The 15,470-nt window shown below is 34.8% G+C and overlaps 1 protein-coding gene across 9 annotated transcripts in view; it reads left to right on the forward strand.

The window, feature by feature from the left end:
- The window catches only part of SNX16 (sorting nexin 16), a 36,366-nt gene that overhangs the window by 4,978 nt on the left and 15,918 nt on the right, over positions 1-15,470 (forward strand). For all 9 annotated transcript variants that reach the window (XM_049853576.1, XM_049853575.1, XM_049853568.1 and 6 more), the window contains 2 exons: positions 4,171-4,257; positions 9,545-9,693. In XM_049853576.1, coding sequence (XP_049709533.1) covers positions 4,171-4,257; positions 9,545-9,693 — 236 coding nt within the window. The remainder of the gene's footprint in view (positions 1-4,170; positions 4,258-9,544; positions 9,694-15,470) is intronic.

The following is a 15,470-nucleotide window of genomic DNA, read 5'->3' on the forward strand; positions in this document are numbered from 1 at the left end:
GATCAGGTGACCATAAATGTACGTGCCTGTTTCTGCGCTCTGTTCTGTTCCAGTTTCCCATCTGTCTGCCAGTTCCACACTGTCTTACAGTGTCTTTATGATAGGCCTTGCTATCTGGTAGTGTAAGTACTCTAGCTTTGGTTGTTCTTCCTTAGGATTGCCTTGGCTATTATTGGCCCTTTGCATTGAGATTATATTGAATCTATAAATTAATACAGAGAGAACCGACACTTTTATAATAGAATCTTCCAGTCAGTGAACCTAATCTATTTATTATGGATCTTCTTTAATTTCTTTTAATAATGTTTTATAGTTTTCAGTGCAGAGGTCTTAAATTTTTCGATGGTATTTATTTCTAGATATGGATGTTCTTGTAAGTGGTTTTTTTTTTTTTGCTTTCTATGTATTGATTGCTAATTGATGTATGTCAATCTGGTTATCTAGCAACCTTGATGTTCACTTCAACATTTCATACTGTAAATTTATGACAGGATGGGAGGAGGTCCAAGAAAAAAATACTGAGATAATTTACAAAGAGACTTGATCTTTAGAGTTAAGTTAATCATAAGAACACTGATGAGGTGGGAAATCTGTGTGGAACTGATTTTTTTTTTCTTTAAGAGTCATTTGGAAATAAACTGGAGGCTCATTTCTTTACATTGTTCTACCTTCCTTAGGAAGAAGTGATCATTAATTGAGGCAATATATATGAAAATGAAAGCTTATAGGCATTTAATAGAGTTGTATACCAAAAAAAAAAAAAAGCCAAACCCATTGCTGTCGGTTCCAACTCATAGTGACACTAAAAGGAAGTACAATGAAAAATGAAGTTAGTCATACTCATTCATTTATTCATTAACTCAACAGACATTTTCTGAGTACCTGTTATATACCAGGCATTGTTTTGGGTAATGGTACAGCAATCCAAAAAGAAAAGAAAGAAATGAGAAATAGATAACTAAGTAAATCCCTCTGATGTGTCACATGGTACGATAAGTGCTATAGAGAAAAATAAAACGAGGAGGATAGGAAGTTTCCCCCAAGCTGGAATTGTGACTTTTATGGTGTTATTAGTCAAGGCATCGCAGAAAAGATTTTAACTCTTAAGAGGGATGAGCCATGAGAATATTTCAGGAAAAAGTATTTCAGATGGGACAACTGCAGAGGCCTTTGTGCCTGAAAGCAGGGTAAGCAAGGGAGAGAGATACAGAAGATAACAGGTAAAGGTAAGAGAGAGTGGCACACAGATCATGTAGGGCCTTGTAGGCTACTGTGAGAACCTTGAATTTTACTCTGCATAAAATGGGATTCTTAAAAGATTTTGAAAAGGGGAGTCACTTGATCTAACTTAATGCCTTAAAAGGCTCATTCGAGCTGCTAAATTGAGATTGTATGGGGAAAGAGTGGAAACAGGAGGCAGTTAGGTTTTGCAGTAATCCAGGAGGGACATGATGGTGGTTAGGACTGCGGTTGTGGAGGAGATCCTGAGAAATGATCAGATTCTGCATGTATTTTGAAGGTAGAGCCAACAATATTTTCTGATGATTTGGAGGTGGAGTGTGATCAAAAGAGAAATCAAATCGACCCCAAAGTTTCTGACCGGAGAATAAGGTTGCTGTTTAATCAGATGGCAGATTCTAAGGAAAAGATCAGGCTTCATTTTTGGACATGCGTGCTTAGAGATGTATATTAGACATCGAAATGGAGATACTAGATATGTGTATGTATATGTGCGTGTGAGTATGGACACTTGTATTTGTAGTGTGTGTATGTGCATGCACATGTGTGTATGTGTATAAAAGTCTGGGAGGCGTCTCAGCTGGAAACACAAGCTTAGGAGTTGTAAGTTTGTAAAATAATTTTTCCTAGATATGTTCCTTTGAATTGAGCTCTTAACTGAAGAAAATACTAGGGCTATCGAGATCTGATAATATATACAGTGTCAAGTCTTTCAAAAGGATTTTTAAACAGCAAGTGACTAGGAGTAGGTGGTGAGTAGAGTTGGGAAAGAGGCATGAGATAGGCTTCTGCACTTGGTAATGTTTTGTTTCTTGCTCCGGGTGCTAGTTGCATGGGTGTATTCATTGTGAAAATTCATCAAGTTGTGTACTTATGATTTGTGTACTTTTCTTATGTATTTTATAATTCATTGTATGTTGCTTAAAAATCCTTAAAAAAAAAAGACTGCATAAAAAGATAGTGTGTTATTTGAACATAGAGAAGAGAATGATCACCACTATCCATAAAGTTTGAAAGAATCAAAAACCAAACCCATTGCCATCGACTCAATTCCAACTCATAGTGACCCCACAGGACAGAGTAGAACTGTTCCAGAGGGTTTCCAAGGAGAAGTTGGTGGATTCGAACTGCCGACCTTTTGGTTAGTAGCCAAGTTCTTAACCACTGCACCACCAGGGCTCCTTCATTGAAAAAACACTACTTAAACAAGTAGAAAGGTAGGAAGAGAGCTTTCTAGAAAAGATAAACCACAAAGGTCTGCACTTTGTCTTTCCAAGAGAAGGAGGAGTATTTAGGAGCCAGTGTGGCGAATAGCCAAAACAGGAAAATAAAATACATATGAGTTATTTGCAGATAAACCTAATTATCATATGGAATTGACTTTTATGGTGTAATTCATACTCACAAGTTTTGAAGTCGATTTATCACCCTTTCTTTTAGCAATTTCTAAAAAATTTCCTTTGTATTCCCATTGTGACTGTCTTAGATCAGGACTTTCTGCAGACTTTAAAGGGTATCTGAATAATCTTATTCCCTACCTTTATGTGTTACAAAGATAAATTACTTACTTTTTACCTCAAAGCTAGAGGATTTATTATTATCCCTTGCTGATTCTCCCCCTTAAAAGCTAAAAGAGAAGCCTATAAGGCAGAAAAGTCAAGTCTATAAGGGAGAAAAATCTAGAGATAAATAATGAGTTATCTCTAGAGCAGTACTGTCCAACAGAAATATAATGTGAGCCACGAATGTGAGGCACATTGGTTATTTTAACTTTTCTAGTAGCCACGATTAAAAAAAAAAAAATCTTTTTATATTTCATGTCACATAATATATCCAAAATATGATTTCAACATGTAATCAATATAGAACAGGTCTAATGACATAATACATTTTTTCTTACTAAGGCTTTGAAATCCAATGTGTATTTTATGCTCATTGCACATCTCAACTTGGACTAGCCACATTTCCAGTGCTCAGGAGCCACATGTTGCTAGATAGAGCATAGCTCTAGAGCTACAACTAAAAATGATTGCATAGCCAACTTCAAGAAGAGAAGTTGCTCTTTGTAAGAGTTTCACTCATTCAACGGATATTTACTGAGTCCCTTATATGTGCCATGTATACCAAAATGCTGTGCCAAAGCCTGCTATGAAACGTTTCTCTGATATTCTATCATTAAATAGCACTTCCTTAAAATATACTGCTAAAGTTTTTACATGTTATATGCTCTTGAAGATATACTGGCTTGCTTCAGCCACATTTTTCTATTCAATAGCCTGGATAAAAAAAAAAATAAGAATATAAAATTTTATCTACTATGAGAACTTTTTTAGTTTGAATTTCAGCCTTGAAGATTAAAACAACATTGAACTTCTTTGAAAACTGTGCTTCATAGTTATTGGGTTTTAAAAAATTAAATTATGTAGGGCAAGAGTGGTTATTTTTCACAGCTTGTTAAAGCATGAGTGAGTTCTTTTGTCAATTTCAGAACATGTTAATATGAAACATATTTTGGAAGCTAATCACTGTTATTAATGTGCACAGAAAAAGCATGTTGTCTCAAATTTGTCATATTTGTGTATCTTTAAAAAAAATCTTGCTTTTGATGAGAGCATTTTGATTACTTATACATTTTTATGATCTAAATGGTTTTTATATCTTTTGCTTCATAGTTTTCATAGTTTTCCTGTATGATCATGTCCTTAAGACTAAACATTCACAGATATTAATATAGAATGGTAGAGCTTGATTAGTTAATACATTCCTAATAGTGACAGCTTAAGTCTTTCAGCTTTAACACTTACATATATAAGCTTAAGAAATGCTATTAAATTGTTATAATCGGAGTTGTCAAATAAAAGATTTAAAAATATTTGGTTCGAGTTATTAAATATCTTTACTTTTCTGTAATTTTTTTTTTTCTCTGCATAGGTATATAAAGTACTAGTAAAGAAATCCCCAGAAGAAAGCTGGGTAGTTTTTAGAAGATACACTGACTTCTCTAGACTTAATGACAAAGTAAGTTCTTTAATGAATTCAAAACTAACTTTTCAGTTATGAATTATTATCTGTTCCTTACACTTCTGTTATAGTTGTGTTTTTTCTTGCCATTAATTATTTGAATCAGAGTGTTTTTATTTCACATTAGTAACCTGAACTCCCATCTATAAAAAAAAAAAAGCATAGCTTTATTTTTTATGAAAAAAAACAAATTTTTTAATGTAGAAATGTAAGACCTTAAAATTGCTAAAAGAAAGTATAAGTGATTATACAATTTTGTGGATTTGGAGGGACAACATGTATGGTAAGACCCCCAAATCCATATGATTGTAAGAAAATGAACAAAAAATATTTTTGATATATTGTATTAACTTTCCTATTGCTGCATAACAAAGGACCACAAACATAGCAACTTAAAACAACATCAGTTTATTTTCTCATGGTTTCCATGGGCTCACCTGACTCACTACTTAGGGTCTCACAAGGTCAGAATCAAGCTGTTGACCAAACTTGGTACTTACCTGAAGCCTCTGGGGAAGAATCATTTTCCAAGCTCATTCAGGTTCTTGGCAGAATTTAGTTCCTTGAAGTTAAAGGATTGAGGTTCCTGTTCCCTTACTGGTTGTCAGCCAGAAGTTGCTTTTAACTCCTAGAGGCTACTCTCTAGTCTTTGCATGTGGCTCATCCATCTTCAAAGCCAGCAACAGCATATGAAATCCTTCTTGTGCTTTGAATCTCTCCTGACTTTTCCTTCTGCCACCAGCCAGAGAAAACTCTCTGGTATTAAAGGGCTAACGTGATAAGATTAGGCCCACCAAGATAACCTCTCCATCTTAAGGTGAACTGATTAGTAACCTTAATTCCATCTGAGAAATCTTTTTTGATTTGTGGCACAATGGTAAGCACTCGACTGCTAACCGAAAGGTTGGCAGTTCAATCCCACAGCCACTCTGCGAGAGAAAGATGTGGCAGTCTCCATCTGTAAAGATTACAGCCCTTGCAAACCCTATTGGGCAGTTCTACACTGTCCTATGGGGTTGCTATGAATCGGAATTGACTTGACGATGAGTAACATGACAAACTCATAGAAGTAACACTGGTGGCAAAGGTCATGGAACCATCTAGAATTCTGCCTAGTGCACATATGAAGCAAAGAAAGAGGTTAATAATAAACCTTTATATGTAAAGAATGCTTAAAAATAAATAATAAAAAGTGAACACAAAAGTAGAAAATACAACAAATGACATGAACATGGTATTCACAGAAGAAATATAAATGACCAGTAAAGTTTTAAAGCATTTAATATCACAAGAACTCCAAGAAAAGAAAACTAAGGAACTTTTTCACCTTTCAAGTTGACCAGCATTTAAATGGTATTATTCAGTGTTGGAAGAATGAAACTTCCTAGAGGACATCCTAAAGTTTCATATGATTTTGTCATAATGAACACATTTCTGGGGTTTATCCTGTATAAAAAATCATGGCTATGGGCAAGATTTACCTCTAAGGGTACTCACCATGCTGTTTTATTTATTGTTGTCATATTTGTGTTTTACTTTGTTTTTAATAGTTAAAAATTTGAACCAACCTAAATTTTCGATAGGGAGTTGATCAAGTAAATTGCTGTCCCGAGAGCTAGAAGAAAATTGTGGGGGTGAGGGGCTGTAGTTGGCAGGTTATGGATATTTTAGAAACCAAGAGAAAAACCATTTTTCCAAAAGAAGAGGGTGGTTCGTAGTGCTTCTGAGAGACCAAGTAAGATGCCTTAGAACATCCAGAACTTAGTCCCCAATTTTGACAGATGTTTAGTAGAAAAAACTTTACTGGTTCTGTTCTTTCCCATTTGTCACCTTCTCTTTCCTCCTCCTTTGAATTACTTAAAACTTCTAAAGTTAGTATGCTCTTTTCATGTTTAATGGTATGAAACCCCGTTTTTGTGACTTAGCAGCCGTCTGATTGCCAAAACATTTCTTCCACTCTGAAAACCTTAGCGTCAAAGTAAAAAGTATGATATAAAATGCCAAACTATTTCAGCTTTTAGTAGGGTGTTGTTGAGATGCCTTTTTAAGTATGCCAAGATACTTTTAAGTGTTTTTTATAATGTAACATCATATATGATTTTGTTACTGTTCCTCAGCTTCATATATTACACTGATGAATTAAAAACCTGTAATTCTGTACACCTATTGATTTTTTTTTTTTTTATGATTAAACAGGAAGATGAAAGCAATTCCTGAAGTTATTAGATACTTAAGTGGAATTCTTAGCTTTGTTTCAAAAATTGTCACAATTTTATTCAAGCAGATTTAATTTTAAAGTGTCTATTTAAAGCTATTTAATCTTTTATGACTTAAATTTTTTCTTTTTAGGCCTTAACTGTAATTGTTTGCTTCCTTTTATCTCTCAATTTATCCTTATTGCTAAAGTATCTCTTTTATTAGACAAACCGAAACTTACACACTTAATATGGTTTTTGAAGAAAGACTCTAGTCGAAGTTTAATATAAATCTAATAACTATCTCCTTGACCACTTCAAGTTGGTCACTTAAAATTAATAAGGGTCTAAGTCAGTCTTTTAGATACCAGAAAGAACTTCAACCATCACTGGCTTTGACTGGCGAGAATCAAAAATGTATGTTAAACATCAGTAGGTACATAGGTTAAATTATAGTTAATATTTGTATAATTGTTAATATAAAGTGAAATGTTAGGATTGCTCATCTTATAAAAGCACTCATCAGGTATTTACGAAATGAGTAGCTTGAGTTGAGCGTTGTGCTAGGAATTTGGGATTATATAGAAACTATAGATATATGATCTTAACTTTAAGGAGTTTACATCTGGGGAAATAAAGAGGTTTAGCCAAAAAGAGAGAGAAAGAGGGTGAAGGTACACGCATATAACAAATAATATGACTGTGTACACATAAATGTTAGATGAGATATACATGTTTCATGGGTATAGGTAGTCAAAAGATAAAAGAATAATGAAGTTTGGAGAAACCAGGAGTGCTGTTGAATGGGTTGGGGATACTATATTCATTAGGAAAGAAGTATTTATTGAACTGCTAATTTTCCCCAGGTTCTAGGCCCCTCTCATGACTTAGTAAGGTAGATTGCAGTTTTTCCTTTTTTACACCAAAGGGAATGGGTCTGGAGAAATTAACTAGCCCAAAGCCAGACTGCTAATAAGTGACAGAGTGATTCAAATTCAAGCCTGTCTGACTCCAGCGGCCATGCTTTTTGTAGTACACCAAGCTTCTAAGAGATGTAGGAGATGGTAGCTGGAATTTTTGAAGTCTTACTAGCTGATATATAATGTTAGTGAACCATGTCCATATATAAGGCAATTTCCCCCACTTCTCAGTGAGAAGATACAAGAAAAAATTTTTGGCCATCTTGAATATATGAACTCTTAATGATGTAGCTAAAGTAGTCAAATGTGTACTTAAGGTATTTAATTAGTTATACATAATTGAAATCATATCTATAAATAGCATTTATTTAGAAGTATGACTTTTTTTCACTCAAATTGTATGAAATAATTTTATTCAGACTCTTTACATGATCTTCAATATCAGGTGGTTCTTCATCCCTAAACCATAAAAAGCCAGACCTGTTGCCATCAGGTGACTCCAACTCATAGCAACCGTATAGGACAGACCGGAATCACTAAAGCTTATTTTTTTAGTCATCTAACATAGTTGTCCAGAGCCTATAATTTTTATTTCATCTGTTTGACATAGAAGACATATTAAATACATGTACAATTGCTATCCCTGGATATTTTATTCTGTGCCACAAGTACTCTTATATTAAGACACTAGTGTTTTTCATCTGTCTGCCCTAAAAAGGGTGTATATTTAGGATCTCCATTATGTAGCATATTTTCCGTTACTTTCTTTTTTCCCCCCCTCTTCTTCTGCAAAAAAGGGGGAAAAAATTTATTAGAAGAGTATCAGTTAGCTGAAAGAATCGGTAAGAAACTTAAGAATTAAGTTCAGAACATGAGTGGAAACTGAGGCTAGACATGAGAGAACACACCAAGATCATACCATATATGAATCTAGTTAAGATGCTGTCTCTGGGCTTTAGATACTCCTACCGTATGTTTCATTATCATTGCCATTAGTGTGAATAATTTCTGAAATAGCCCTCAGATTCAAAGCTCTGGGTGGAAGAATGTGTTAGAGAGTCTAAGTTGCAGGGGCAAGGAGAGAAATTTGTCCATTTCAACTTCTGTTGTGAGAGGTAGAAACCTGCTTCCTATTGAATAGGGAAGGAGCTGAGGTGCACATCAGAAAATTTGCAGCATAAAATCAGGAAACTTTAAATATTGTAACAAGAAGACCCATTTATAATTGTGGAGGAAAAAAAATAGCCAATTGACAATGTGAAAGTTACTCAACGGAATTAAAATACAATGGTTAGAACAAGACAAGTTTTCCTGCAGAAAGCTGATCTTTTTTTTTTTTTTTTTTGAATTCTCCTGGCTTCAGCTTCTCTGGAAATTTATAAGAGCCTCTTCTAAGTGGGGTAAAGTCATGAGCAATTTTGGAATACATAGGGCATATCAGAGGCGAGGCATCTGGAGGATTGTAGGATGGACTAGGTGATATACAAGTTGCAGAAATATATCACCAGACATACCAGTGAGTGAACCTTCAGATGATTTCAGCTCCCAGCCTTGGTTAAAAAAGATTTCTTAGATAGGATCTAAAAAGCACAAACCAAAGGAAAAAATTGAAAAGTTAGATAACATTAAAATGAAAATTTTAAGTTAAATTTTGTTTTATCGCTCTGTTAAGAAAATGGAAAGTTAGGCCACATTCCAGGAGAAAATATTTGTGATACATGTATCTGACAAAGGACATGTATCCAAAATATATAAAGAGCTCTTAGAAACTCAGTAATAAGAAAACCCAATTTTTAAAATGGGGGAGGAATATAAGACTTGAATAGGTAATTTATCAAATAAGATATACAAATGCAAATAAGCATATGAAAAGATGTTCAAAGATCATTTGTCAACAGAGCAATGCAAATTAAAACCACAATGAAATACTACTACGCACCCACTAGAATGGTTAACATTAAGAAAACCAACAATGCCAAGTGTTGGCAAGGATGAGGAGCAACTGGAACTTCTATCTATACATGACTTGTAGAAATCAAGAAACAAAGCAATCAGGGCTTGAAAAGCTGAGCTGAAGCTTATTCATGAATAATTTTTCATAGTCAGCAGGATAAATTTTGTAGAATTGATACAATTGAGTTGAACATTATATTTTCTTTTCTCTTTCAGTTAAAAGAGACGTTTCCAGGCTTTCGATTAGCACTTCCACCAAAACGCTGGTTTAAAGATAATTACAATGCCGACTTCTTAGAAGAGAGACAATTAGGATTACAAGCATTTCTTCAGAATTTAGTAGCTCACAAGGACATTGCTAACTGGTATGTAACAAATTAAAATAAGAGATTATGAAAACAACCAATTTAAACTAAATAATAAATCTAGAAATGTAGTTATTCAAGCACGAAAATGTAGGGTAGGAGTGTATTTTTTCTAATAAGGCGCTACGTGGAATTTTCTTGCTTTCAGTAAGGACTTTATTTGGCATTTGCTTTTTATCAAAACTTTTAAAAAGTCAGCAAAGTCAAAATTCAGTGTATAACATTCTCAAACCAACCAACAGTTTTAGCTTTAGCATTTTAACTATCATTTAAATAAAATGAGCTCACATACGAGTAGATTGTTGGTTAATATGACACTATATAATTTTGAAGATAATCATTCTTTATATGTCTCCAAACTAGTGCAAAAGTATGGAAATTATGAAGTTGAGTTCATTTATATAGAAGGCAAAATGAAAATACTAAAAACCACTAAAAAAAAAAAAAACAGAAAGGGTCTTATGGGCTTTTTTTGCTTCAGAATATATTTACAAGAAAATTGCTCTATGATTTAATATCAGCTCGGTGTTCAATTTTGCAGCTTACATTATTAGATAAATGTGAACTATTTTGAAGGAAGTAGAGAGCATTTGCATTGCAGCAATAACATGTTGTATACACTTGTGTTTGTAACTGTCTAGCAGTTTTTCAGCTAAGGATAGAAAACAATTTTAAAAAAACCATTCTGTCTCACTTGTTATACTTTTTTGTTTTTGTTTTTATGTATTTCATAACATACACATTGTATGTGTACACCTTGCTTTGTAATGTGTGCTAAGCTTGCAGCTTCTTGAGATCCCTGCTAATTCCCTCCCATTCTACCAATTATTCTTCTAATAAAGGAACTATACCCAAACCAATTCTCTATTCAGCTGCCTCCTTGACATCTCCTTTGGATATGTCAAAGTTACCTCAGACCTAAGACAGACTTAAGAGCTTGCTCCCCGGAGTTTTTCCTCCTCCATTTTTCAGCACCATCGTGTACCCAGAATCTGGGAGTCATTCATCCTTGACACATCCCTAACTATCCTTACCTCTTCCTTTATGTTTTAAATACTACTGTAATCTGTCGCTTGTCTCCAACCCTGCCATCCCTACCCTAGTCCAAGCAGTTATTTCTTGCCTTAATTACTGCAGAAGCTTCCCGGCTGGTCTTCCTCATCCAATGTTAAATCTTTCAGCTCACTGAAGTCACAGTGATCTTTTGTTATACAATCGAGTTAAATATTCTTTCTGGCCCCTGCCTACCTGCCTGTCTTTCCAACCTCATGTTTTATTATTCTCCCACCTCTGTATATCACTCATATTGGCCTTCCTTTAATTCTCCAAAATCACCTTAAACCTCCAAAATCACCTTGCTCTTATTCCCTCAGATCTTCAAATATGCTGTCCTCTCTGCCTGGAGAGGTAACCTTTCTCACTGCTAGCCCACCCAGCCCTGGCCTACATAACTCCTGTACATTCCCTCAAATTTCAACACAAACTTTACTTCCTTAGATAACTGGCTTTCCTTACCTACCCCTCAGCCACCACTATCACCACCAAAGGCTAGGTCGGTTCTTTCCTTCGTGCCTATACAAGCCCTTCTCTACTGGCTCTGAGAGCCAACTCCCAATGCCTTAAGGCGTTCACTGTATGTGCTGAATTAACTTTTCTCCTGTGCTTTGAGGTTGATACTTAGCTACGTACCAGTCTAAAGAGAATTGAGAAAGTACTAGTCACTGAAAGCATTTTCAGTAGGCTTTCTTTCACGAAACCTCCGTTGAGAAAAGCTGGTTGGTATTTTTCTTTCAGACCACATCAGTTTTTAATTATTCGTGTGACCGTTTAATTGTGTTACCCTCACTAGACTGTAAGGTTCATAACAGCAGGTCGTATGTCTTGTTTTACTCAACACTCAGTGTCCACTGCTTAGCCCAGTCCCTGATACACAGTGAGTGCTCAGTAAGCACTTGTTAAGTAAATGACAGAATTGTTGCTATCCACTGTTGTATGTTTATTTAGAAAAAAAAGTTTGAAACAAACATGATAAAACTTAGCGAATATGTGTTCTAAGTAGTGGGAAAATGGTGTTTCCTATCTTTCTGCATTTTTTTTGTTTGTTTACATCTCTCCAATAAAAAAGATCAGTATTGCTTCAGACACACAAACCAAGAATAAAAACCAACACACACTAAAATCATGGAGAAAATACATTTTATACCATTCCGTGAAAAAAAGACTTTCACGACCCAGAAAACCAAAAAACCAAACCCACTGCCGTCGAGTCGATTCCGACTCATAGCAACCCTATAGGACAGAGTAGAACTGCCCCATAGAGTTTCCAGGGAGCACCTGGCGGATTCGAACTGCCAACCTTTTAGTTAGCGGCCGTAGCACTTAACCACTATGCTACCAGGGTTTCCCACAACCCAGAAGTCAGCACGTATTACCCCCTTTCTCTTGTCTCTTATTCAGTAAACCTTTATGTCCCTGTATTAAAATGTTGTGGTGAATTAAAATCGAATTTATTCTGTAAATGACTATACTTCATCTAATGAAATATTAAGTAATATGAATCAAGTAAATAAAATCTTGTGACTCCTTGATTTTCTTAGTGTATCTTGGTTGACATATTCAGATGCATCTTTTTTTCTTCTTTAATTTCTGATAACAGATCTCAGTCTCTAAGGTAGGCACTGCTAGGAACAATCTTGAATGTTTCTAAAACTATATGCCTCAGGGTGGTGTTGCTCAGTTTTTAGATAGATATTTCAGGGAAAGAAAGGTTCCACGGTCAGATAAATTGGACAGAGATTTCACTTCGCATTCCTGTAGTGTTAAAGGTTCTAAAAAATACATTCTTGCATGAAAGAATCTAGTGCACATTGCCTTTATTTGCCTACCTACTTTTGTCATATTTTATCATCAGGCTTTTCAGGAATTCAATTAAATCACTTAAATTGAATTCAAAATAAAGTTCTCTCTGCCAGTTGTCTCTTTAATGATTGATGGGTAGCATATTTTATTTTTCACTGCAAGAGGTTTCTTTTAGTAAATTACTGCTCAAAAAATGAGAGGGAGTGGAGAGGAAGGATTGTTTATCAACATCAAAAGCATTTGCCTTATATCATGCAAAGAAGGGTACAAAATTTATTTGGAGAAATTATCTTCCATTTAAACAAAAGAAGGGACTTTATAAAATGCTGTATGGTATGATGCAGTTTATAAAAATAACAGGAATTCCGAGAAGAGAAAGATCAGTGCTGTTTGCACTGATCAAGCAATACTGGAAGGAGGATGTAGGGTTTGAGAGCATTGAAGGCTAGATGAAGATTATGGGTAAGAAGATGGATATGAGTCAGAAACAAAATAATTAGAAGATGTGTAGGAAGTCAGAGGTTGCCAAACAGCTATTTATTAGTTGAAAGTCGGTCCATTCAAACAGGAATAATATTTTTCATATTTTTGAGCTTATACCCCAGAAATATCTCACCACCCCTCAGTACTGCTTCTTCTGTTAAAAAAAATGACTAATTCTCAAAGTGTCAGTGGCAAAATTATTGCAGTGTTCTCCCGTCAATGTTGCCATTACTATTGCACTGTGCAGCAGATTGTAAATACCTCCACAGTCTAAGTTCAAATAGTAGTTGGTTCATAAGGTAGTTCACCAGACAAAAGCTTGATTGTATCTAAAAATTTCAGAGAAGAATGAGAAGTTTCTTTTATTTTTGACAATCCAAAAGGAAGAGGGGAAATCCCTCCTAGGAGAAAAGAAAAATCCCTCACATCTCTTTATGCAGATGTTGTCGTCTTGTGCCACAGGTTCCAACTCATGGCAACCTCCTGTGTTTTACAGAGTAGAGCTGCTCCCTAGGACTTGCTTGGCTGTAATCTTTACGGAAGCATGCCACTAGGCACTGCTGGGTGGGTTCGAACTGCCGACCTTTTGGTTCCCAGCTGAGTGCAAACCATTTGCACCACCCAGGGACTTACGAAAACATAAAACTACATTTAAGAATCACTGCTTAAAACATCCATTAGTGGAGTATTACTTGCTAGTATGCCTGTTAGCATCCTGTTATGGGTGAAATGGCAGCATGGAAAAGATTACTACCTTTATATTGCCAAATAGCTGTTTAATATTAATTCTTTATACAGTTCTTTTTATTTCCTTTCTGATATCCTTAGTACCTTACAACACAGTTATTTAACTTTCAGGTTAGCTAAAAGCTTGCCATTACACAACTGGCAGCTCTTGGTATTATAATTTCTCTAACCACACCAGAGCAGAAGTAGGAGAAAATAAGATCTGAAAAGATATTAAGGACTGTTGGTTGAGTGTTTTCAGAAAATATTTTCAAACATATTCAGAAAGTACAAGGTAAGAAAACATAAAATACTTCAGTGATAAAAGGATTAATTAAAGGTTTTGATTTTCCAATCATTTATTTAGTTCCTGCTATACATGGTGTTGTGACTATTATACAAAAGTAAATTATATGCTGATCCTGTTTTGAAAAAAACTGAATAGGCAGAAGATATGCCCAAAATAAGTATAATGGATAAAGAGCAAGATCTCTTTTCAGAAGAGAAAGAAAGAGAACTTTTGGCTAGGAGAAACCCTAGAGGGTGACATTTAAACTTACTAACTTTAAAGAATTAGTAAGATTTGGACTGGCAAAGAGAAGGTGAAGAAGGATTTTCTGTGTGAAAGGGAATATCATAATCAGAGTGCAGAAACAATAAAAATAGGTCCTGTACTGGGAGCAACATGAGACTCACTTTGTCCAAGTGAAGGATATGTAAAGATGGATAGAAGGAATAAAGTCTTATATTGCACAGTGTGTTATAGTTAAAGTATTACTGTTTATTGTTTTATGATGTGCTTCTTAGAAATTGTTACCTCATTAGTCAGCACAGAAAATATTTTACTGTTCTCTGTTTTCAAAAGTATTCCACATATATCCTGATTTACAAATCTTCCCTTCTTTTTAGTTCTTTTAAATACAAGGGTTAAAATCATGCATTTTTCTTCATATTACTATCCATCTGTAAGGGTTTCACTGCCAAAACTCCATATAAATTCTACATCTGTTTAAAAACAGAAGAAAAAGTTTAGATTGGATCTGAATTAGCAGCAATTCATGGTTTAAAAAAAAAAAAAGTGTCCATATATTTATATGAGGGACAATTGAAAGAACTGAGAATACTTGCCCTTTAAAAAGAAAAAGAACTTAGGGGTATGATGGCCGCCTTCACGTATTTGAAAGATTGTGATGGGAAGAAGGATATTTATCAATATATAACTATTCAGCTTTAGATCAGTGCTATAGCGTGCATATGAATCACCTGGGGATCTTGTAAACCGCAGGTCCTGATTCAGCAGGTCTGGGGTGAAGATCTGGCGTTTCTAGATTCTAGATGATACCAATACTGCTGGTCTGAAGATCTCCTTTTAAATAGCAAGGCTGAAATGTAGAACTAGGAACCATCGAAAAGTGAGAGGTTAGAGGAAAGCTTCAATTAAGAGCTAAATATCATTTCAAGCTCTCCAGTATAAAAATATGTCTCTTTAAGTATTTAAAGAGGCTAAGTGACTATCGATGGTATTTATTAAGTGGGATGATTTGGATTAGGTAACTACTTAGGTCTCTTGCAGTTGTAAAATCCAGTAATTCTATATTTCTTGAACAAGAATACTTAAAGATAACAATTTTTATACTTTTTTAACTTGACGTTTCTTCTCACAGGAATTTTATTGTTATTGTCTGTAAGATGCTATTATACATACAAAA

This window comes from Elephas maximus, chromosome 15, assembly GCF_024166365.1.
Source record: "Elephas maximus indicus isolate mEleMax1 chromosome 15, mEleMax1 primary haplotype, whole genome shotgun sequence".
Taxonomy (NCBI): domain Eukaryota; kingdom Metazoa; phylum Chordata; class Mammalia; order Proboscidea; family Elephantidae; genus Elephas; species Elephas maximus.